General features: G+C 36.0%; 1 protein-coding gene across 1 annotated transcript; it reads right to left on the bottom strand.

The window, feature by feature from the left end:
* Nucleotides 1-8,507: 8,507 nt before the first annotated feature.
* LOC124215691 (dynein regulatory complex protein 11) lies at nucleotides 8,508-26,430 on the bottom strand. Its single transcript, XM_046619376.2, has 11 exons — nucleotides 25,893-26,430; nucleotides 24,405-24,615; nucleotides 23,985-24,262; nucleotides 23,432-23,741; nucleotides 21,383-21,667; nucleotides 20,831-21,075; nucleotides 20,473-20,760; nucleotides 19,062-19,154; nucleotides 18,797-18,914; nucleotides 18,567-18,713; nucleotides 8,508-8,666 (listed from the first exon to the last, which is right to left on the bottom strand). Exons 1-10 carry the CDS (start codon nucleotides 26,394-26,396, stop codon nucleotides 18,604-18,606), a joined length of 2,442 nt encoding a protein of 813 aa, XP_046475332.1. The 5' UTR covers nucleotides 26,397-26,430; the 3' UTR covers nucleotides 8,508-8,666; nucleotides 18,567-18,603.
* Between the last annotated feature and the right edge of the window lie 431 nt (nucleotides 26,431-26,861).

The following is a 26,861-nucleotide window of genomic DNA, read 5'->3' as shown; positions in this document are numbered from 1 at the left end:
CACTTGAATCCACAAATACATGCCCATTAATAATTACTCCGGTAAGCATTACTGGTACCGACCATCGACTAAATCGCATTTTATATTCGACGTAGATGCTTCGCTGTCTCCCAAGGATTGATAAACACAGCATCCTGCATCGTCATCGTGAGATTACAAATTATGTTTCGTCGATTAGAGGAGCAGAGCCGATCGTCTGTATTATTATACGTACATCTGTTTTCACACTGTTGTACAGAGAGAAATATATTTCGATTTCGGTAAAACGGTAGACGTTGTAATAATGGACATAAACGGCTGTCGATCGTTTCAAATGGTCATTTATTTCGCCCCGAGGCTCACATTTCTAACGCAGCTATGTATAATACAAACAACGTGACATTTTCTCTTTTCACTTATTCTTCCGATTACAAGTGAAGAGGTATTTTCAGTTAAAGAGTTAAACATTTGACACATAAAATGACAACGCGATAGTAAATGTTTACGTTAAAACGTTCGAGGACATTTTTCTTCGGTCAATGCCGTAATCGTCGGATTTTTAATTTTTATGACACTGAAATCTGTTTTTTCTTTGCTTTCAATTTATACAACAAATGACCTACATATCACGGGCTTAGAATCATAAAGGCGTATGCGTAAAAAAAGTCAAGTTTTACGACAAAGTTAAAAGCTTAAACGAACTTTTGACTTTAGTCAAATTTAAAGAGAACTAAATAATGATTCATACGTCCTTTTCATTATAATCAACCGATATATCATTCTTTTGTTTAATTCGATGCAATACTTGAAGTCGACGAGAATTGTATTTTATTCCAATCGATTTTTTATCATTCTTACTTCTGATTATCAAGGTATTCCATAATCACACCTAAATATATTGAACATCTATACGCGCTTTTGGAAGAAATAACAAGACACAAAAGATTCGCAATATCTTGCGGGAAAAATATACATTTGATTTCATTTGATTTCATTTATAAGCGTGTCGATTTCACTATTATTGTTGTTGCTGGTTGTTGTTATTATTATTACTATTCATTTCATTATCGTTAACAAGGAATTATACAAGTATGTACTTAAAGCGCGGTTAATTTTTTCGGTAAAAGAATATCATTGCTTTAGCGTATAATTAGAACGTGTAAGAAAATTAACATCTACGTCAAAACAAACGAAGAAATAAGAGACGCGCAAGAGCAAAAAAGAAAGGTAAAAAAGAAACCCGACGTAACTTGTCTTCTTAGGAGTGCAAATTATTCGTACATTACTGGCGAGTACGTTATACGTTATAGCTTCGAAACACATGCTCAAATATATCCCCGCGTAAATCAGCAAAAATCATACAAGAAGTAAATGTTATGAATATTTAAGAAGCGAACATAAACAAAAGCCATCATCTCGCGATGACCACGATCGTGAATTATTCTGATACTTCGAAAAGAGTCATATTTAAAGGAAAAAAAGAAGAATAAAACCCATGCTCGTCAAAACTCTAATTGAGGATGAATTAGACGCGAAAATTATCGCAAAAAAATTTCTGATTCCGATTTCATTTGATTTGATAGCGTAAAGTACGTGATTTAAATTCTTGCCTGTGAAAAATAGAAACACTATAAAAAGAGAAATTATTTATAAATTTTTTATTTATTTATCTATTTAATGAACCAATAATAACATGCAACGTCTGCATGTTTGATTATAAATTCAGCATGTGTACTTCGATCGCAGGAAATATCATCACACCTTGGAAGGATTCGGACAGTTTAGTGACAAGAAGAAGCGGGAGTAAATTTACTCTTCAAGTTTATCTATTAGCGAGTCGGTCATCAGTTATTTGTATCCGCAAGTTCGACATGTATGTACGTAATCTGCAATATGCGAAAAAACATTCGATACGAATTTTCAAGGCGTCAAAAAATTATTACACACATCGCGTGTCTAATGGCATAAAGTCGTAACCGACAAAAATACGATTTTAGTGACAAAAGGGCGTATAATTTTTTTTTTTTTTTTCTGTTTCTATTTTTTTCAATCACCATTATCTCCGAAAATGATCAAAACGTATAATTCAAACGAAATCAAACATTTGACAATATATAAAAACCAAATGTCGTACGTTAGGTAGATGCGACCTGTTTCCGTTAATAAGTAAGTGAAAAAAAAAATCCAAACAAAAGGTCGCGAGCGCCACGTTTTTTCTTCCTTTCGGCAAAAGCTCTAAAAACCACTGAAACGTATAAATAAGTTGAAATCTGCGAAAATTCAAACTTTTTTTCTTTTGAATTGCTGTAAAAACCGCAGAAACGCGTAAACGATTGAAACCAACGTATTTATACAGTGAGAACGTCGATTTTCTGATCGTCTATTATCCAAATAGTAAATTATCGAAACGGTTGGAATTTTTGGCAGTTACGCACTTTTGCAATTACCGTAGTAGATGATTTTTTTCAATTTTTTTTTAGTTGACAAATTTATATTTGAACCGGAAAAGTAAAAAAGAAACATTTTTTTTGGAGATATAACCTCATGGAATTAGTCGAGATAAGTTTTTATGGTTGAATCAGTAGCAGAAGGTCGTATCTACCAATACATACGATCTTTCGGTCTAAATCGAACTATTATATAATTTCCACGTTTCTGACCACATTTTCATATTTTAAGTCTAGATACGATAATGAAAATATATCTTGCCGTTTTCAAGAGTGAAAAGTTGCCGAAGTACGAAACGCGTAATCCGTTCATCGCTGCATGCCGTTCGTATCATTGACGTGTCTATGTTTGGTCAGCGTTCGTATTAACTTTCAAGGAATTCGGGAGTAACAAGAGAAAACGAATGATTAACATTCTTCGATAATTAGAAACTTGGTCGATAAGGCAGGCACCTTTTATCGCCGCCCGCGGCAGAGCGAATGTCAAATGCGTGAAACGCATCGAGACTTGACGTCAACTCGCAGTTAACATTGAAATCTGGCCGAGAAATGTATCTGCGATACAACGTGTGATGATCACAGTTTGATTAGAATGATGTGAAAATTTTCGTCATTAATTTAGTCTCTAAAATGAATTATAGATGTAACCTTGAAAGTGTATACAGTAAAACTCGCTTGGCTTAAAAACCCGCTTTGCATTTGAATGCATAAGTGATCGAGTTGAATAAGCGCGGCGGGAAAATGATTAGCTGCTTACATACAGGTCTTGCGACTCAATAGAATTCCAATGGTAGAGAGTGGCTCCTCTGTTGAAGAAAAATCCAGATGGAGCTGCGATCGAGGGATGCATCAACATAACCTACAATGTTTGAATAAGCCTTTGACGTTAGGATTCCACGCCCATGTGACGCGCGAGCGCGACTATCGTCATCCTTGTCGCACCGGGCATCCCTCGATCGCAGCGACGCTAGCGGCTTGACACGTTAAGAGGCCCACGTCGAAACTCAGAGTCGCAAGACCTGTATGTAAGACCGTGGCTGCTAGACTTTATTGCACCACTAACATTGAAAAGGTTTTCATCGATATGGGGACTTAAAATAACGTGGTGTCTGGTAAAAAAAATTCAAGCATTTTTCCAGGACCACTGGACACCGCGAACAAGGAACGGCATTGTCCTGCGGAAGAGACGGAGAGCATTGTTTAATAACGGTTGTCTTCTCCATCGGACTTCTTCACCGGTGTTCCATTCATTTCGCTCACGGACTTATGGACGGAGCGTAAGTATTTGATGGCGAGGAATATGCGCCTTGGGGAGAGTACACGAGATAGAACGTCGGCCGTATTGACGAGCCAAGTTTTCGAGCGCCACGTTTACACGATTAACTTTAGGCGGTATTAGTCTTTCGGACAGATAGTTGCCGTAAACTATTTCCTCGAACTGTATAGGTAGGTATGTACGAACACAGCTTCAATTCTTTTTTTATAAGAAACTGTGCGGGTAAGCACATTTTCTTTTTTAATCCAATTTTAATTCCAGCGTACATTCTATAGAGTTGCAAAGCAAAGCAAAGTACAGGTGCTTACCTGTACGTAGAACCAGAATAATACAGAGTATAAATGTATACAAAAAAAAACAAAAAAAACAAAAAAAAAGAAAAGATAATACAATGACAGAATGAACAGAAGATATCGCGTTGAATAATTCGTAAATTATTGTATATAGGCTGGTTCCATTTCAAACCACCAAGCAAGGTCGGGACGAAAAATTCAAACGACTTGTAAATAATTTACATGATTCTTTGGGTAATTTAAGGGGACGCATATTTGGTCATTTTGCTTTAAAAAAATTTCATCTCTGCACGGCTATTACCATTTTTTGTCAAAAACTCGTTGTTACAGAAACCGTAAATTTACTGTTTTTTTTAAAGTGCTATAACTTATCAACGAATTAACGGATTTGAGTGATTTTTTTTTCAAAATATGCGTATTTTTATCTTCTTCTTTAAAAGTCGTTTGAATTTTTCGTCCCGACCTTGCTTGGTGGTTTGAAATGGAACCAGCCTATAGAACCTACATAAATAAATGACTTATATTCACACGATGAAATATATTTGTATTCAATAACTATGAATTGAAATCACATTTGGAATAGCATCGTGTTTCATCCTAACTTTGAAGGCAGATGTTCGACAGACAGAAATGACATCAATATAAATAAGAATACTTTGGTACACCTGTGTTCGTCAACCCGATCGTATCAAGCCGTATCCTACGCCTCTCAATATTTTTCGGAAAACTTGAATGAACATAGATACGAATACATTGCTTGGTATCACATAGCCTTCTTCTCTATATACTTCGACCTCGCATTGTTTTTGCGTTTTTGCAATTGGGCGCTACACGATAAGGCATGTTATATTATTACGAATTCTCAGTCCGTAATCGGCTACCTTCAGACCTAACCTATGCAATAATAACAAACAAACTCCACGTGCGTGCACATCCGTGTTATACGTATATCTATTCAGCCTTATCAAGACGGCTGACGGGTCTGATTTTCCTTCCGTCTTTCGCCGCATCACCGCAGGGAAAAACTCCGTCCATAAGTCCGTGATTTCGCTACTAACAGTGTTTCCGTTTCCCCGTTGCAGGTCGATTCTAACGGACCACCTTTCGCGACTAACTTCGCCTCGTGTTCTTCCCCACCGGTACCTTCGCGCGGTATAAAAATTGTAACGTTGAAATCGTAGCCGTAAAATTCTTCCGGAGCGGATACGAAAGATGACAAGAATAAGAATTACAATTATTTGGATCAAAATCAAGAGAATAACTGGAACGTCCTAACGAGTTATCAACGTCAAATTAAATGCACGCATAGTGACGAAAATGGAAGTTTTATTTTTTAATTCTAATCACCTATCGTTAAAAAGCACATGTATATGTAGGCGCGTACAAGCAAACGATTAAAATGTTTAAACAACGTTCGGCCGAAGGCTTTTGTAAACTCTCCTTAGGAAACGGACGTCACGCTTCGGTAGCTACGACTTATTATCACATACAGAGAGAGAGAGAGAGAGAGAGAGAAAAGAATTCTCAAATCTGCGTAATCGACATTCCCCGAAGCAAGTTCAACCTATATAGTATACATATGTGTAAACACTTGTATATATATATGTATATATACACGTATACACAAACGTGTGTGTAATCCACCGCCGGTTCGATAGAGGAAATTTTTATCGCCGCGCATTACACGAACGGATATGTGAATTGTTTTTTTTCTCTATGATTTGTTTTTTTTTTTTTCCATTCTTATCCTTATCTCTTACCCATCCTATCTTTTTTCCATCATCTATGGTTTTCCTATTTCACACAGATCGTACACGCGTGACGATTAATTAAGAAAAACTGTTATACACAAAACTGCGCGTTGAATTGCAACCCTGATATCATAATGACATGTCCTAGGCGCCTAGCCTCTCTCTCTCTCTCGACACGAGGCGAACGCGGTGTAATGTTTCAGGGTTTTCATTTTTTCTTTTATTCAATCACCTCCTATCATTTTTTTCGGCCTAATTCATCTATCCTATTTTCATTCTAAGCCTCTACGATACGTACGTGGAATGGTGAAAGAAATAATAATAATAATAATAATAATAACAACAGCAACAACAAAATTAACGAATAATCTTAGAGTTTCGAGAACGTCGATCGTAATAATTATCGAGACGTAAGAATCTATGTAAATTAGCGAAACCTAGATGAAAAAACAGTGACATTTTATAACTTGAACGATAGTAGTAATAACAATTGTCACAAACTCACCGAACACGTCGATATAATCCTGTGTGTCGTATTATACGTAGAGAGATTTTCGGTTGTGGATGTTTATTTATTTATTTATTTATTTATTTATTCATTTAATACGGTACGTATGGTTCTACGTACATACGTAAATTAATCTAAGTCCCACTAACAAACCGATATTTAATTAACGACGAGGTATGATAATTACAGCATTTATATTAATAATAATTTTGTATTATAATATTGTTTAAGAATTATATATAAACAATAATTTGGACGTATGTTTTGTAATAATAATAATGTCCCGTACGAGCGGCCCGACGCCTCGGTATGGACTAGCTAAGATCTTTTCGGCGAGGATGCCTTTATTATCGAATTGCGGCCCCTGTCTGTGGTCTGACATCAGCCCATGTGATGCCGACCAATCGGAGAGCCGGAGCAAAACGCGCATGCGCCGTTTCGAGGATCAGCGAGGCGGCCGGGCGGCGCAGCGACTCACTGGAAAAACGGCGTGAATCGCCGCGCGCATTGCCATCCGACTCCGAATTCAATTCAGGCGCGGTGTTTCTTCCGGATTTTGCGACACACTTGCGATACCAGCGGGTCTGTCTCTCGTCTCTTTCATACGTCGGTCACGTGCTGCTCGGTTTAGCCGACGTCCAATCATCGTTCTTTCCTAATTACTTCTGTTTTTTTCCCGCTCTTTTTGTTTTTTTTTTTTTTTATTAATTTACTTCAAATTCTCATTTCTTCGACGACTTCGATACGGAATAATTTTTTTCTTTATTTTCCCTCTAACGTGATGTAACATGCGTGCAGTTTTTGTCGGATTTGTCGTATGAGGTCCTCGTTTTGCGATTAACAAATACACAACGTGCGCACGCGCAATTTGGACACCCGCACAACGTGTTCGCTCTAACGCTTATTATTCGCATGCTTACGTGAGCTACACGTGATCGAAATATAAGAAATATTATACGTATATACGTATGGATATTGTGCGAATTCAGAAGAGTGATATACCCGGCGATAAGGTTATAAAGCGCGCGTATATAGATACGTAATGTCGAATGTGGCGTGATTATACTGAGGACTCGCTACAGATGTATGCACACCTATATCGTATCCTACACGCTATATTCACGGAAAATTTGAAATTTTTCCTTATTTCTGTTTATTTTTTTGTTTCTCTCACCTGTACCAAGCATTTTTCCCGTAGCAATAATATATCGTAAAATCTTTCGAATGGATTTTTTTTTTTTTTTTCATGTTACTTTTTATGCGACTGACCACACGTGTTATTTGACGAATTTTCCAAATCTGTATGAAAAAATGACACGGTTGATTTTCAACATACAATTCAGAGTGACTGCAGTAAAATCCGAATTTTTTATTTTTTTTTTCAAGATTTTTGATTTCTACAGATGTACTGTAATACCATGACTAATAATTATTTTATCTCTCGATCACTTTAACACTTCTGAACATACATTTCTTATCCAATTTTACGATGACGAAAGAAAATTGTCAAAAATATACGTCCGCTCTGAGATTTATGTGATAGGTTTAATAATGCACAAGGTTAAACACGACTAATCGTTCAAAATTCAAACAAAATAAAAATTTGGAAGATCTTCTGGAGTTATATACTATCACAGAGAATATCCTTAATATAATAGTAGTAATAAATGTCACGGTTTATCGTTTGTTAAATTTACACGTAATACCCCATTACGTACATGCATATATTTTTTTTCCAATTGATTTCCGGTCGCTCAGCAATAGAAAATAATCCGAATATTCCATCTGATATTACAAAACATGATTATTTCTTTTTCTTGTCTGTAATTATTTTATTTTTCTTCACAAATGCAGCATATATTTTTAATTAGATGTTAATTGAGGTATAATGTATCGTCGGTTCGTATGGTGATACACTGCAGATCCTGTATCTTCAGTCAAATTATATACTGCATAAAATGTGTGTAAAATACAAATATTCGTAGCCACATTTATGAATCATTATTGTGATTATTATATATTTATAGAATAAACCGATTGTAAGATAATGTATGAAAAACAATAAAAGAAAACAAAACGAAATAAAATCCATCTTATACAATATTGACAATATCTTTCGATCCTTGAATTGACTTTTTTCCTTCAATTTGACTTGACTCTATGTATCAGATTTTATTGCGCGCATCTCGTAAGTATGCCTAGATTTGAAATAAACATGTATGTACATACGATTACACAGCGTATATGACGAACCGAACTACCTGCGCATATTGCCTTCACTCAACCAGTTCTCATTTCTCACTAACGACGGTTCGTTGATCGTCTCTAGACGATCCTATGTAAGTCGCGTGCAAACTCCGGTTTAAGTAGTTAAATTATGCGAACGTGTGTCAGCCGCTGGTGCGAATGCCCCTGCAAAAATTGGAACAGGTGTACCCAGGCTGGCAAATAGCGGAAATTCATACGTCGAAATTGTAGTATACGCGCAACTCATTGTCAGTGAGAAGATTTTTATACAGCTAGAATCACATGTCATAAAACTATAACTATAATCATACATGTTTGTATCACAGTGGTTTGCGCACTGGATAAAACAGTTTTAGATTTTACCCACAAAAATCATGTAAATTCGCCAATTTGTAAGCGGAACGACATTGTAACGTAACGATAGTTTTTCTGGAACGCACGGGATGCGAAAGAATTTTACATGGATTTTTTATGTCCCGTAGGTTATCAATTTTCTACCTAATCTTGACATCGAGATGCAATTAAAGGGAATATTCATACCGCGAGAAGAGAATGGCAATAAAAAAAAAAAAAATGAAAAAAAAAGAATGAATTATTCTTGACGCAAATAATCCCGGACGACGAGTTGCCGCGTACACACATTGATTGGTATTCGCTTACGATTAGATGAATACAGGCACGTGTAAATGGCATGATATGCGGAGTCAACGATCATGCAGTATTAACGTGACATTTTTCACGTTCTTAGAGATTCCCCCGCACATGCTTTTATGCTTCACTGGTACAGAACAAGAAAAAATGCACGTGTCGATGCATGGGTCAGATTACCAGATACGCGCATATAACGCATTTACACGGATATTCGTAATCTCCGATTGCAATTGCAACTTTATACGCGTCCTTGACCCCTCGCTGAATTTTATTCGCGTAATACGCGTGTTTTACATCCCCGTGTAACAGTTCCTTTGACTTTTGTTATTTATACTCTACATTATATATTAGGGTGTTTCAAAAAAAGACGAATTTTTTTTTTTTTTTTTTCTTATGGTGTCCAAAAATTGATGTTATACCTAAAAACAAAAATTTTGGCGCCAATATGAGCTCTTAATATCAATAGTAAGGTTTGCCTCTATCCGTTTCTTTCTTGTCCATTTAAATAACACGGGAAAATTTTTTTTTTATTCTTGAATTCTTATTACTTTGAAACGGTTCATTGTAACAACAATCTTAAAAAACGGATTTATAGGAAATTTCACGCTCTACAAAAAACGTCTGAAGATCAAAGTTCCTCAGATCAACCGTTTCAAAGATATCAGCGATCAAAAATAACACTAATCAAAAATTTCAAATATTTTCCAATAAAACTACAAAAAAATATCATATGCCATATTTATATTATTTTTTATGTAACATCAGATTGATGTTACGTTGAACCGTTCCAAAGAAATAAAAATTCAAAAATAAAAAAAAAATTTCCCGTGTTATTTAAATGGAAAATAAAGAAACGGATAGAGGCAAACCTTACTATTGATATTAAGAGTTCATATTAGCGCCAAAATTTTTGTTTTCAGTTATACTATCAATTTTTGGACACAATAAAAAAAAAAAATTCGTATTTTTTAGAAACACCCTACTATATATACATATATATACCTGGTTTTTTTTACGTATGTACATTAAATATTATACGATCACAGCGCAAACAGTTTGGACAATATTTTGCAGATTTCCCGTACACGTGTTTACTTAACCAAATTAGCGCGCGCAACTTGATTTAAAACGGCAAACCGCAAATGCGTAAGAGATATATTTTTCTCCCAGATAGTCAATGGCTGAGTATTTTTTATTCATGTTGTACATAATACCTACAAGTATATTAAAAATCAACTAACAAGTTTTACATCTGTATAGCAAAAGTAATTCTGCTATTCTTCTCGCCAAAAATGAGGAGAAAATTAGTTAAATATAACGATCATGTTCATTTACAATTAGCAATACAGCAAATAATGCGGTAAATGTATCGTAAGAATTTCAGTCAAGGCCGAAGCAGAATCTGTACGACATGTTATGTAGTATAGATGAATGAAGTAGCGATAAGTTAACCCATCTCAATTATTTACCAGAAAAAAAAATTTTAATCCACTAATCGTAAGTTAATCATTGGAAAAATCTTACATTTTATTGTATCATTTATTGACTCTGTTGAGATTTTTATCCTGCACTGCAATTCACACGTTATTACGAAGTGCAGACTTCCATTCCTGGACTAATTGTAAATTCGTACAAAGGTATATAATATAAGAGAAGGTCGTAGGAAACTTTTTACCGTGGAAAATAGATTTCAAGAACTTATCATTTTTCGTCTGTAACCCGTAAGCTAGGCTGTTACATATTCGGAAATTTTATAAATAGAAAAATGCAAAAATTGTTGGATTTTTATCTCTACATCATATATAAAACACAAAGTCATTCTGACGTATGTTCGCTTATAACTCCAGAATTACCGAACCGATTTTCATTATTTTTCTTTCCGCTACATCTAAAACTTCTTACCAAGATTTAGATTATATTTCGTAGAGATCAGGTTACGTTAGATTTCAGGTTAGGTCAAATACTATCAATCTTCTTTCAAATATTCTTAACTGTGAGCAGTGATGCGCTTCATAGGGGCCCTTAATTGTAGGCAATTCAGGGTACAAATCTACCCTGATAATCTCAGAGTTTCGCTGCAACGACATGAACAAAAGAACATCGGAGCTACCAAAGTTAGACTTGTACCCTGATTTGCCTGTAATTAGGGGGTCCTGTGAGACGCATCACGGAAATAACCCGGTGAAGTAAACCAGGCCATGAGGAATTAATTTAATAATTTAAAATATGAATTCCAATTAGGGAATATTTCGATAGTGCATTATACACAGCCTCAAATTAGTTACACCGAACTATATTATAATTAACATTCCGAGGAGTTCGATCCGTTATAAAAATCAATAGGAAACTGGAAGGTGACATCTACTTGTAGTCTTATTCCTTTTTTCTGTTAAAAATGCGGTATAGCACAATGACCTTGAATCATTACGACACAGCGACAGGTGTAATGGCTTGCCGCACGCGTTTGGCACATCCTATAACTTAATTTATACACACGCAGACCAGCTACCGTTGAGTGTCACGGCTTCGATATTATACGGCTGCATGCCGTAGTATGCACAACTTGTCGTTCAAGTCATGCTCGAGTATAATGCAAATGAATTCAGGCATACAATATACTATTCTGATCCCAATTTGTCTTTGATACGTAGAGTTAAATAAAAAAAAAGCGAATAAAAATCTCGAGTCTTTTCTACATGATAGGTAAGGTGTACTTGGGGACAATGAATCTTAGTCGGCTAATTTTTTACACTAGACAGTTATGTTGGCAACACAGAGAAACCTACGGTGCTATAGTCGGCCGAGCGCGAAACAAAATCGATGTCAATAAAGATAATATAACCTATAACCGTCGAATCTAAGCTTAGAATACATGTCAATCCAACAAGTCATTATCCCCGCGGTATTTTAAGGTTAGATTCGACGGTCATGGGTTATATTATGTTTATTGAGATTGAGTTTGTTTCAAGCTCGGCCGACTATAGCGCTGTAGGTGTCGCTGCGTTGCCAACTTAACCGTCTAGTGTAAAAAATTAGCCTTCTCAGATTATTGTCCCCAAGTTTACATACTCATAAATCATCTCATCCACTAATTATCGCACCTCGTAAATGTCGTGATGCGTTTAATTTTTGATTCTTACGTTTTTATACTATACGCGTATATTGCGCTCTATCTCACTCTACCTCTTTTCGCAGGTTTTCTGCAGATCGGTCGGTGGCGCGCATTTCACAAATATCGATTAAACGGAAGCCATATATCGACTTGCCGTGTAGGAATATATGTGAGCAATACAAGTAACCATCGGTCTCGTCATAACATGTTTTACGCAAAGCCGACCCACAACTGCGAATTGCATCATTCCCCCCCCCCCCCCCCCCCACACCGCGGGAGGTCGTCGACGGTGAAATTAACCCTGAAAATAAGGTGGACGATTCGAGTACATTATAGACGATGTTTTCTTCTCATTTCATTTCTTTTTTCTCATCTTTTACTCGTTAGAAACACTGTACGGTTTTTTGCAATATTCGTTTAGACATTTCATTTTATATAATTTTTAAACAATATTCTTGCCGTAATAATTACACATATTTTTGTATGTACAAGAATGGTACAATAAAGACAACGGTCAAGGCTGATGCACGAATTACGTTGAACAATAAAGAACATTTATACAGTCATTTACCCGAATGATATAAATATTACTGTTATCGCCCTCGGTTCGATTTTTCTCACTTGTTGAGGGATTATATTGCGATTTCACACGCCTTGTGTGTTACATGCTACAAGCCCGTCGCAGCTCCACCCGCGAATAATTTTAAATGATTATTGTTGCAAAAACTGTTAGACATATCCATATGCTCTCCCGGAATTTTTTTTTAGAGCTCGTCGAGACCTTGGAAACTCTTGAACATAACTTTCCTCTACCTGTATGAGTTTAATCTTGTTGCGACTTGGCGTAAAAATATCGTTATATCTCCAAAACCATGCATTGATCTGGTAGGAACGAGATATAGTTTAAAACCTGACCAGCTGTAGTAGCTATCCATAAAAACAAAAAAAAGAATAAAAACTTGATTTAGCAGTTCGGACAGACAGTCGGAGAGACGTCAAGTTTTACATACGCAGAGAAGACGATATTGAATTACGTAATGCGAATTACGAGCAATCAATGCGTGTACATCGTGTGTTAGATACAACACACAGGATACTATGCCCGTTTGCAAAACAAATTCAAAGTGCAGTCCTTAATTCGAATTCAAAATTCCAGTTTCATTATGCATATATACCTACTATACAAGTTCAGCGCGCGTATACAACAATGTGTATCGAATCTGTTTGCACAATTACGTACAATTACCTTGCACGCATGTACACGTATGCCTCTATAAGCTGGTTCAAATTCACAATCCACTAGTCACGGTGTAGTATACGTATGACACCGTAACGTCTTACGTAAAACCTTCCTCCTTGCAATAAAATTTCAACGTGAATTTGGATTATCTATTTGAATACGCATATGATCATGTATGGATGTGATATACGTATATCCCCGGAAACGCGAATTATGTACTGTTTTTACAAGTGCTGAATATATTTACATACGTATGTGTTATACGTACACATCGACTGGTATTTATTTATTCTACATTTATACGTCCGTAAACACGGACGTGTATACATACAGTACATGACGTACAGGTATGTATACTTACGATGTAGGCATACGTCACGATTGTAAGATACAATACTGTGTGCAGATACTGTACAGAGTGAGACGTCAAAGGTTGAATTGTCTAACGCGCGTGCGGTAAAATTCTATATCAAAAGCAGTGTATTCTCAGGATGACCAACATTTTTCAGATGACATACGTCGCAGCGAGCTGTCGTCTGGACTTACGAAGGTTGGTCAACCTGACAAAACAACTGATTTTAGCGCATGCGCGTTAGACCATTCGGTCGTTGGTTACCGACTCTGTATAGATTCGCGCGTAACTATTACGATCAATCATCGCTAGACAGGTTGCTGCTTCTTGTTTTTAATGCACGGGTATTTTTTTCCATCGGCTTCTCCTGTCCGAGTCGGTAATGCCTGCGAAACTCGCCTTCAAATAATTACGACAATAATATTCAAATACTTGGGTACATTATAGGTAAAAACTGTGCGCTACAATAAAAACTAGACGCCAAGGACCAAGATAATAATATTCGCGATAAATTGACATATACATGTCTATTATCCTATACGGATATTTATATCATATCGTCTTCTCTATATAAACATACATGTATAATACTCTAAAGTCTCTCACGTACGTTCGCTTATAATTCCAGAACTACCGAAGCGATTTTTATTCTTTCTTTTTCTGTGGTTAGCTACAACGTCTGGCTAGGTTTTAGACCGTGTTTCGTTACATCCAGGTCAATAGTTTTGAAGATGTAACGATATTTGTGAGCCGAGTCGAAAGGGTATCGCGCTCTTTTGCGAACGCTGTATGAACTCTTACAGATAGAGGTTAGGTGAAGTTAGGTTAGGTTTTACATTGAATCAGATACTATCAATCTTCATTCAAGTATCCTCAATTGTGAGAAAAATTGTTTAATCTGAAGAGAATTTTCATTTTACCACATGCAGGACGTGCTGTTATAATAGTACGTATATAAATCATACAAACAAGTATATATATATTTGTATACATATACATCATACAAATACAACACCTGTAAGATCCGCGAAACGAGTCGTTGACTCATATTGGTGGAGATATGTATATATACATTATAGATATGTATATAATACACACTCTTCGGTGATCCAGCCAGTGACAATGAGCGATAATTTACGGCTCTGATTCACCTACATCAACTTGTATAGTATAGTTTCTCGCCAGACGGCGGATGGATAAAACTGGTACATATATAACGGTTATAGTTATATATCGTACGTGATTATCTTGATTAGTCACAGATATGAGGAGCCTGTAATACGTAATAATAACAACAATCGCGATACGCTACTGACTGGTCGAAATTGGGTGGGGCGTCTTATCGGGCGATAATAATTTTGCCTAGACTATACAAGATATTGTAGAGTGGAAATAAGAGAGAAAAAAAAAATGGGATTACCATTTTTGTTATTATTAGCATTATTACTAGATGTGTCACGCGTTGAATCTAGCACATTTGATCGAATTCACTTTCACACGATGACTAATTTTTTTCGAAAGATCATTTACCACGAATTCACTGCAGGGATAACTTCTTACGATACGTCATGCTGGCCATCGTCGAATATCCAATTTTACAACATTGCACAGATATCGAAAACGATCTGCAAATAACAATATCGAACTTTCCGGTGATAGAATAAAAAAGAAAATCCATTTCGGTAATTTTGTAGAAAATAATGTTCTGAATAAATCGAGTCATCGCAGAGTGAAACCGAACGAATCGACCAGATTTTTAATAATCCTAAAATGATTTGAAGCGATTTCATTTGTTTTTTTTTTTTTTTTACACTTTCAATATTTTTTTACTTTAATATCTCAAACAGAAATCTTCTTAGCTTCAACGAATATGTATATATACGATAATCTCGTTTATCTCGAAGAAAAATTAAATAATAAAAATGATCGATTCCTGATCAACCAGCCTGCTCAAAACACGAAAAATTATCGAACGCACGTTTCCATTCGGTTTGTTTCACAAAATTCGGTAGATTTTTATTTTGCTTCTGCTACAGCTATCCCAAATAATTCTTAACTCCTCGAAAAACGCGATTGAAGGAATTTTTCTTAGGATCGACTCTATTCACTTGAAAATTTAACTGAACATAATTCAGGAGATTTTCAATTTTCAATCAAATTTCATCACTAATTTATCGCTGGCGAATAAAACGAAAAAGTTCCAGCTGAAAATTGCACCACAACTTAAACTACGTTCAATAAAATTTTCAAGCGAATCGAGTAGACCACAAGGAAAAATTTCTTCAATCGCGATTTCCGTGGAGTCAATAATTATTTGGGACCCAAGACTAGAGAATAAAATTCTTTATAATTTGGTTATGAACGAGATTCTTGCCGGATGTCAAATTCGCCGACCATCGGCCGAAACCGGTCTCGTTTCGCGTGGAATATCCCATATAATATATTATACAAATAGATGATAAGCCATGACCTTCAAGCCCGTTCGATCACTCGGTGGTAACGAACGCATCGTTCACTACGCAAAATCGTGATCCGTGTCTCAAGATGAAAGTGTAATAATTGTACGTTCTCGGTGCGAGACAAGGAAGATAAAAAAAAAAAAAAATGAAAAAAAATCTGCGCACACTAATACATAACATGATATAATATAATGTAACAATGCAATTAATACGTTAAAAATAACAGTCCGCACAATATTTAAATAATTGCAAAATTATAGTTGCAGGTGATATTTATAAGACATCTAACTTAATCGCATCACTTCCTGCGGTTTTGTAATGTAAATTTGTCTAATCCACTTTGTCGTTAGTTAATTTCTTTCGTACTTTTATACACGTATTATACATATATCGATAATAAATATAATTCATTCATTAATCAGTGAACTTGTCAACGAACCGCGTTGAACCGCAACATGTAATAACATGCTGATTTAATTACCGCGAGTGCAAGTCGCGTGATTTCTCGTTGATAATTATACATACGATATGTTACGTGCGTGTGCGTATATCGAAGATGTTATTGTGCAAGCATGCAACAGCTGATCGTCGTTAAGCGAAAATCGCATTCACGATGAAGTTTCCGATGATTTTTTTTTTTTTCTCTTATTATTATGTCACATGTATAATATTAATGTTATACACGCACAGATGTATGCATATGATACATAAAAGTAATCGATAAAACACTACGCACACGGAAATGAAACACCAGCGTGGCGTGATCCGATTTTATATACTATACATGTACGTAAAACATATATTTATGTTTGTAGTATGTATCGTTGTTATCTGTCCGTACAGAAGTAAAATTATAACGAATAACTTATCAATAGGTTTGCTTATAAAGTTTAATAACATGACATAATTGTCTGCGGCTAACGTCATGATCTTAACGTGAGAGAAGCATGTGTGACCTACGGCGATTAATCTAATCGACAAAATTCAACACCAGGCTCATCGTCAACCAATAATGCAGCAGGCTGCATCATCCGACAAAACTTTATACGTTAGACTTATTTTACAGTCAATGATCAATTTCTCCTTTCACATAAAACTTAATTTCACAATAATTCGTGAATGTAGATTGGAAAAAATAAAAAAAAAAATCTTCAAAAACTTGTAACCTTATATTATTACCATATACGAGCTATTCATTCGGGCTGTAAAATTTGTACGTAATATACGTTGTGTAATTGCGTTTCGTTAAAATAAAAAAAAAACGAAAAAATAAACAAAAATCACCGAGTCTTCTTTTTGAAAACTATAATATAATATATGCACGAATCGTCGAATATACATTATACTCGTGAGGAAAACGTACATGTATGACGCAAGTTCTTCGTGTAATTGCTTGTTCGCGAATAGCGGTTGTATAGATTCACTCTTATATTTATAATGTCTGTAATTATGTTCGAAAGGCATTGACGGTTATGCGGTACATACGTATAATAATAATAATAATAATAATAATTCATCCAGAATTATTGATTATAATTTGTAATAATAGTAAACGTCTGTCATTGTTGTATACCGCTCTTCGATTTAAGTTATGTAATATCTAACTTTGTGGAAATTACCAAACATTTTTCGATCTTTAATACCAAAGTTTAAAACGTATACGAAACATGAAAAAAGCATGTATATACATATGCGTATACTTGTAAATGAATAAGTAGTGCGGATAAACATTATATAATTTCGGTCGGTTTTTTTTTTCCAACCACTTTTTATATTCAGTTCGTGACCGAAACGATCTTTTCAGTATTTTTTGTAATTCTACATTGTATATCATTATTCCTTGTATTCCATACAAAGATATCCGAATCAATAATCGAAACATCGTGTCAGGACTTTGATCTGCGCTGATGTTGATTAGTAAATAATGAAACGAAAAATAACCAGCACATAAATTGGCAAAGGAGAAGTATTAAATATTTTACTTACCTAAAAAGTTCAAACCAATTTGAATTTACAAGGAAAAACATTAAAATAAAATGCACAAGTTTAGAAACCCAAGGATAACAATATCCGTGATGTTCTATTAGTACGGTAGCGAATAGTACGAAAAAAAAACAAATGATCAGTTCCATCGTATAACTTTGCAACCAATTAAAATCCGGCTCGATAGTTATACGGATTTGGAAATGATTGCAGTACCTACCTACAATATGTTTCGTATAATCACACATGATGATCAAATTATACTCACTGGATCAATTGGAAATCTTTTTTTTGGCGAGCTTCGTCTACTTTTTCCCCTTTTTCTTCTTCTTCTCATTGTCCTCCTCAAGTTTCTCCAATTCCAATTCTATCGCCCTCTGCTTTTTACGACAAGTCGGTGTTTTCGCGTACCATGCTGCAGCGATTTTTGCAATTACATATTTATTAAACAATTAACGTGTATTTGCACATATTTCATCGCGTTTATTCATATCATACCCAAAAACGCGTCCTCCTCTTCACGATATACCGGATCTTTTGTACTCAGGGCATTTACTAGCTCGGCGTGCGTAAGAGGATGAACTCTGAGCTGAACCATTCTCTTGGTAGTCATCACCTTGTTCATGAATTGAAAAAAACGTGCGCACGATCAAACATCGATAACAAAAGAAAATAAAAATGAAAAGAAGATAAAATCTCTGCAACGTCAGTTCGTAAAATTTATCGTTTACTGTCGCGGTATAAAAATTCATATAAATCTCACCTCTTTGATCGACTGAAGAACAGTTCCCACTGTGAAACCGTCGCATATTTTCGTCATCGCTGATGTGTCGAACTGTCGGCTGATACCGGCGTACTGTAAAATAACGATTTGTTATTTTGCATGTTTTTTGTTTTTTTCCTCAATAAAACAAAAAACACAAGATCCGACGAATTCAGAGATAATGAATGTTGTTCATTATTCAATAGGATTAGAATTTTATACATCGTATATATACGTAAATATTTTGGAAAATATTTTCTCGGACAGTTTCTGCGAGCTATAATAATAATAATAATAATAATAATGATGACGATGATGATGATGATGATGATGATGATGACAATGATTAGAATATTTAGTCAACGAGAAGTGACGGCGATTATTGATTCGAGGTTGTTTATAATTGATGTTATTATTTGATGATAAAATCAGGGAATTAGCAACTCTTGACACAGACCGCAATTGAAACGCAATTAAGAACGAACGAGACGTACAGTCAGGTTAAATAGGTGAGGAAACGAGGCTTCGGCTTTTTCACTCCGTCCCGTTTCAGTACCGATAAGTTTTCTACCTGACTATACGTACCGTTCATTTCGTTCAGTTCTTGTTTCGTCTAAACGCATATTTGTCCGTGTGTCTTTCTTCTCATTCTCTGTTACTCTATTCGCTTTAGGTATTATACGCAAAACTCGGTCGTATAATAATATTCGCGTCGAGTCTAGGCTTAGGTATAAGAATCCGTCGATTTTCGATTCCTGAACTTTGCTGCACGTGTAATCACAACAATGTATCACCTTTATTCTAGATCAACGAAATACCGGTTATTTATAAAACACATCGTGATTTAAATATTCATACCGCGAATGCAGATTCGCAAATGCATACTCAGCGTAATAGTTTGTTTATGCAAATTTATATCCACGGTTTCGTAAATGTAATCGCTACAGTAATTGTATCATATAATAACCGAAAAATAATCAGCACAAATTGCACTTTGTCGATTTTCCCTCAATTCTTTTAATTTCTTTCTGTATTCTTTTTTAATTATTCAAAATAGACGGAAACCGGTTCTTTTTTTTTTTTTGCTCCTTTTTCTCTGCCTAAATTTTGCACCAATTTGACAAATTGAATATACATCAACACATTGATTTGCCGATGATGAAACGATAAATTTACATTGTCCTGATCAATTGGAAAAAAATGTAGCAAACTAAACAAACTTCACGCCGCAATAACCCGGAAATGTGAGATCGATGGTGATAATCAGACGAAATAGTTACCATGCCAAATAGGTACAATGTTTCCTTGCAATTCGTACGTTATTTAAATCACGATACCCATTTTGCTAAAACTTTCTTTTAGCCATAAATAATGAGAAGTTTTTTTCCTCTTAACGGAGTATGGAATTAACCTTGTAGAGCAGGTCCTTCCAAATTGACGACATTGTTCCGAAATCGGTGCGGGGTATGAAAATGACCTTATCGTAAGTCTGATAAAGAAGTTTCTGATCGCATTCCCAAGGGCTGTTAGACGTCCCTATCATTACGACCCGATCCTCGGCGGTTATTCCCTTGACCAATTTAGGGAGATCCTTTTTGAGCCGTTTCGGATCGGTTCTGTCGGTCTTTGGTACCTTTTTAATAAAAGGCCTCTCAGCACCGTCCATGAAAATAACCGAGGGCTGAAGAAGCTTGGAGACCTGAAACGTGGTACCGCGTGAATAAAACGTGAGCGACGAATTGTCTTTTTTCTTCGCCAATTTTTCTGACCTTCGATATCAAATGCAGCAGCATTATCAAGCCCGATTTCCCGGGATACTTTCCTACGATGTTGCCAGGCGTTATGTCGAACAAGGTTGCACCCAATTCTGTGCAAACCGCATTCACGAGCATTTTCTTACCGCTTCCATGCGGCCCAGCGATAAGCACCGACCTTACCAGAGGCGTCAGCTGTCTCACAACCTCGTTGCCAAGAGGGAGGATGCAGTATTCGGTCACCAGCTGCTTCACGTCGCCTGGAAGTACAATGAACCTCGGAAATTGAATATGACGAAGACTTTATTGCTAGATTTTTACCAAGGACCGGTTGACACTGGCAGTCCGAAATCGGATCAACAATTACGGTTCGTTAACATAGATTACGATTAAAAATTTCGACAGTTTCGCTGGAAATCATTGAAAACTATCTTTACAATCAAAAGTGTAAACGTCTATTATAAAAAAATCAATGGACACCATGTAATCGATAAGGAGTAAAAACGTTCTTCGATTATTTGGTTCACTGTGCGTAGAGTTTCAAGGATTGAGATAAAGTATTCTTACCCAGAGTAGGAAGCGGATCCTTTCCTCGTTCCCTCAGTTCGAAATTCGCGTAAGATTTTTCAGCCTTGAATTGCTCGAGCCGTACCTCGGGATGAAGTTTTATTATACCATTGGTAAGTAGTTCCTCGAATAGAGATTCCGTGCTACGATCTGGGGTGAGATCCTTTTCCTTTTTCCTCTTGTTTTTTTTTCCACTTCGACGTAGTCGCTTCTGCGTTTTCTTGCCTCGTTTACCCTTGTGTCCTCTGTCTCTGTCCACAGCGGCCTGCAAGGCCTCGATGTCGTCTGTTTCGGAAGGATTGGAGGTAAAAGACTGTTGCAGAATTTACTCGTACATCGGTATAACAATAAACTCCTTTCATTCGTCGCATCAATGCCTTCATCAAAATTTTCGTATTTCGATTTTGGTATACCACATATACTAGGGTGGTCCTTTTCTGATTTTTATCTCAACTCTAAACTGTAACCCAAAGAAAGTCGATTCCATTCAACTCTTTCGGGGTCAAATCAAATCTACTTAACGGATTTAGATGAAATTTGGTACAGGGGGGTTTTCTTGGCTCGCTGATTACCGATCTGAACTCAAAATTTGAAAATTCAGAATGGCGGATCTGATACGGCGGAGCGAAATCCAAAAAGTCATGTTGAAATTGTTTGTTTGTTTGTTTTTTTTTTTTCATGCGACTCGACCTAAATGGATTGCACAAGACGCATTATTTTCTCGATTCTGCCACCTATTTAGGTGGGGGAATAAAAAAAAAAAAATAAGTCAACTCCAATTCCGACATGGAAGAACTGAATACTTACCAAAAAAAAAAAATAAAAAAATAGAAAACATTGAGATCCCATTATCGTGTGGTGCAGCTTAAAATTTACATTTCAAATCCTAGAACCTCAGTGAATTATTTCAGATTTTTATGAATAGCGTTTTCGTGATTGGTTTTACGATTATTTATTTTTTTTTTTTTTTCAAATTTCACCGATGGTTAAATAAAATTTGGGAAAAAAATTTGTCCGAGACACTTTTGGATCGGTAAAAATATCATTCTAAAAAATGATTAAAATCGAAGAGGGTGAGATACATAAGCTACTGATTTGACGTGAAATGCAACATGTGTACAACGTAGTACAGTATACGACAAAGATATTGTCCATTTTGTAAAATCGCACGATTAAAACTGTGGACTTGTATGTATACAAATTATAGTTACAGCTGCACTATAAAGTACGGAGAAAAAGTGTTTCATACTTCCTGTAGAGAATACAAAACTCGAACGTGTGAGTTTGAATTTTATCTTTTTTTTTCTCATTCTTTCTTTCTTTCTTTCATGCATTCATTCTTCTTCTTCTCTGTCGTATGAACTTTTGTTTGCGAAATGAATCCTTGAGGAATAAAAACGACGTGACATCACTGCAGTTTCAGTAAGGATAATACAACGTACGACGCATGATCAACATATTCAACTGCGTTACCAACGTAATCGACCCGGCCGAAAAACTAGCAGTCTCTCTGAATTAATGTTCACACATGTACACACGGACAACGTGATCCCCACCTAACAGAGTTTACATAATGGCCTTTAAGATAGCAACGTTATTTTTTACGGTCACTCGGGAAAAATAATACCGAATAATACCTGTAAAGGTATGAGGATAATATTAAAAATTTATTATTATATACCTACGTACATCTTTTCTTTCGGATCGAAAATTAAACCTGATCTTTCGGAGACGATCCGAAGCAACGACGGTGAGTGATAAAAACAAAAAACAAAAAACGGACTTTGCATCGGCCGTAAGTGAACAAAAAAAAAAAAGTTGTCCATTAAAATTTTACTCTCGGAATGATCGTTACGAAGCAATAATGTATTACGTAGACAGCTTGCTAAAATTTATTTTTACAGATAAGTGGAAATCTTGAAGGTCGTGGATTAAAAATGTTCATAAGATTAATATTCAGTTATATTAATTATTAATCCGAGTCTTATGTGTATAATGGGATGCAAATATTGTATCGTTAAGGGTGAAAAAATAAAAGGGTAATCTCACCCCTCATCATCTGATCGACACCGATTCTTATCTCGTCTTCAACTTCGCGAGTTTTTTCCGCCTCGATCATATCGACGTAAGTTTCCTGCCCCGGATTATCGGACTCGTCCTTATTTTTCCACGTCTCCTGATAATCGGCGTTCGCCTGCATTATTTCCGGCAAAAAATTTGACGGCATTGGTTTAAAACCCGGATCGGACTCGTCCTCGGATTGTTCAAGGTCTCCCTCTTTTTTGTTTTTAGATTTTTTCGACTTTTTCGACTCCTTCGACGACACAGCTGTCGATTTGCTTATCGTGCTTTCCGTACCCTAAATTATATGCACACCTCGATTTTCAATCTTTTTTGATTAAAAATTTGCAATTTTTTATTTCATCATTTTGTATTCAACAATATATAGAAAAGTGGGCACCAAAATGCGTAGCATCGTTTAAAAAGTTTGTCGTCTTATTTTGCTGATTTATGTAAATCAAAATTATCTCAACTCGTCGGATAGACTTTGAAAGAAATTCAAGGATCAAGGGAACGAAAAAAGAAAAGCAGAGCCGTTTACCTGACGGCTAAACATAATTCTCGATCCTCCGCTTTCGGCTGATGGAAGATCTGGTATTTTACCGGTTTGTTGGTAGTAATTTTTTATCCAATTTCTTATTTCCATACGTAAATTTTCCTCGATAATAGCCCCCCGTTCTTTTCGTATCGATTCCTTGACATCGACCAATAATTTCTCGTAAACTTTTTGATATTCCGATTGTTTTTGGTGCCGGTATTGCTTGACGCGTTCTGACTGCCGAAAATTATCGGTTATCACTTGGCTTGGCTGAACCATACCTGCGATTCAAATTTTATAAATTGTTTACAAAAGGAGAAAACAAAGAATGGAAAAAAATCAAGAAACGAATAGAAAATCGTCGAACCATCTAACCTCAAGTCTTAATTGTTGTTTTTAATTTTAGGTAAAATTGAATTATACCGATTAAAAGCATCTCTTCGATACGTCTCATGCGGATTTTTCGTCTCGTCGTGTAGCCTCTCCATACTTTTTGAATTCTCAAAGCGGCCGAGATACCGATCGAGGCATCATCGCCTTCCGCTTCTTGCCTCGCCATCGATCTTTCTTTCATTTCCCTTATTTCTTTCATAAATTGAAAACGAACGCGTCCTTGCCTCGCTCTTTCGTGTGCCTGAATTACATATTATTTATTTATAACAATTATACGCTGATAAAATCGGAATCGACAACGACGCCGATGCTGTTTTTACGTCAATCAGCTCGATAAATTCGTCTAATTTTTATCACAAGTGAATGTGATTCAGTGTAAAGAAAAAAAACAGCGAAAATTTGTTTCTTTTTTTTTTTGTTTTTTAAATACTCCAATAATAACAATAACGGCTTAATCGAATGATATATGAACGCTTGTATAATTTTCGTATTGTGCAATCACCGATATCGATCATCATTCGTTGATACAGTGTAATAATTGCATCCTATATGGCATATAAATCGCACATATTATCGCGGTTACATAAATCGAGCCCAAAGATTAATTTGCATATGTATAACACGGTGTTAATCCGTCATGCGCATGCACAGATATCGTGTTCAAGCAGTAATCTAATAAGAGTTCATATTGCGCGGGTACAGTCTGGTGAAAAAAGATTCAACCAACCGAAAAGGAGGGTGTTTTGAACATTTTTCGATTCGTAAAAATTAGAGTTATTATTAAATACAGAGTGAATTGGGGACGACCGAATGGTTAAACGCGCATGCGCTAAAAGATGAACAGGACTGCCAACATTTTTTAGGTTACATATATCGCGGCGCCCTGTCATCTGATGTTATGAATGTTGGTCGTCCTGATAAAACAACCGCATACGTTTTCGAATTTTAGGGCATGCGCATCGAAGCATCAAGTCGTTAGCAGTTCACTCTGTACGTTAATGACGTTAAAAATATTGTCAAGCATTATCAACTCTGTGTAAACAGTGTTAAACGATAAAATTGTGTACATTGGTAAAATTGCTTCGACTATTTTGTTTATACTGTTTTAGAAAATTATAAATATATATGTAGCCTTATAAATAATTCGAACGTGTTTGGCACTATGTGAAATGAAAAATATTTTCGAATCTTGATGGACAAATTTCAAATATATCAAACACTGATGTTTGTGAACACTTAATTATGAAACCTACTAAAAACAAAATCATATTTAACGAAAAATAGCTATTTCGTTTAAACGATTAAAAAATGATAGAATAAAAAGAGTTGAAAATTTGTCGAGAACTTTGATATATACAGAAATGAGAAACGGTAAACAGCTATGTCAAAAATGTTTGAAAATTGATAGTTAAAAAATGTTCATACTAGGAAATAAAAAATTTGACTATTTCCTATTCCGCATGTCAGATATGCTGTATAATTGACGTAAATTTCAATTGCTCCTAGATGGATTCGAACCTGTATCAACCGTATGGCTTCAACCTCGGTCATTTTCCTTGGTGCGGGTTCTTCGTGCAAATAACCGAGGCCCTTGAGCGTATCCTCGATGAACTTTCGCCTCTCCCTAATCTCGGTCTCCCGTTCCCTGAGGAAGTAGGTGGGAACGTGAATCTCTGCCTCCTGAGGCGCGACCTCGTACTTGAGCAAAACATCGTCGTAGTAATTGTACTCTGACAAATCGACGTCGACGAGCTCGTGTTTCAGCTCCAAAACCCGGCCCACGCAGGAGTCGAGCAATTTTCTAATCAGGATCCTCTTCTGCGGCTGCACGACCTGGTCGTAACATTGGTTAAGTTTGTTGGTCACTACTATGTACCGGACGTAAAGCTCGGCCACGTTTTGTCGGGCCTTTTGCCTGTCCTTTTGGGCCTTTGAATTTTGAACCATATTATCGGTCTGTGAAATCTCCTCGAGACTCGCCTGCGTCTCTTTCCACAACTCGTTGTACGTAACGTTGGACATTATCTTTTTCGAATTTTCTCCGACACAATTTTTTATACTATAACGTATCTTTCGCTTCTTTCAATTGCTAATCGTTCGTTATTGCAGTTCACTTTGTACAAAGATCGTTGCACTGTGCTTTTAGAACGTTTTCGCGTGATCATCGCGGCGAATAGATTATTGTTTTATCGTTGCCAAGTAACCGCGGTTTCCCAACGCAACGCAACGATCTTTATTACTCCGAATCCTATATTTTAGAGCGCGGTTGATTATTCGACAGATTATACCATTAGTACAGGTATTCCCAAATAGAGTGTATACAAGTTCCTCCAAGATCGTTCTTACAGTTCCTTTTTACTAATCCCTAATCAGTCAACGACATTTTTTTCAACCTCATGCGCATGCAGCCAAATGAATTCTAATCGATTCCGATTATTTATTAGGTATTCATGTTCACCGTTTATTATTACAACTATACAAGAGAAG

The sequence above is a fragment of the Neodiprion pinetum genome, chromosome 3 (assembly GCF_021155775.2).
Source record: "Neodiprion pinetum isolate iyNeoPine1 chromosome 3, iyNeoPine1.2, whole genome shotgun sequence".
NCBI classification, from domain to species: Eukaryota; Metazoa; Arthropoda; class Insecta; order Hymenoptera; family Diprionidae; genus Neodiprion; species Neodiprion pinetum.
The sequence above is the reverse complement of the archived record's forward strand: the minus strand, read 5'-3'. Positions and strand labels throughout refer to the sequence as shown.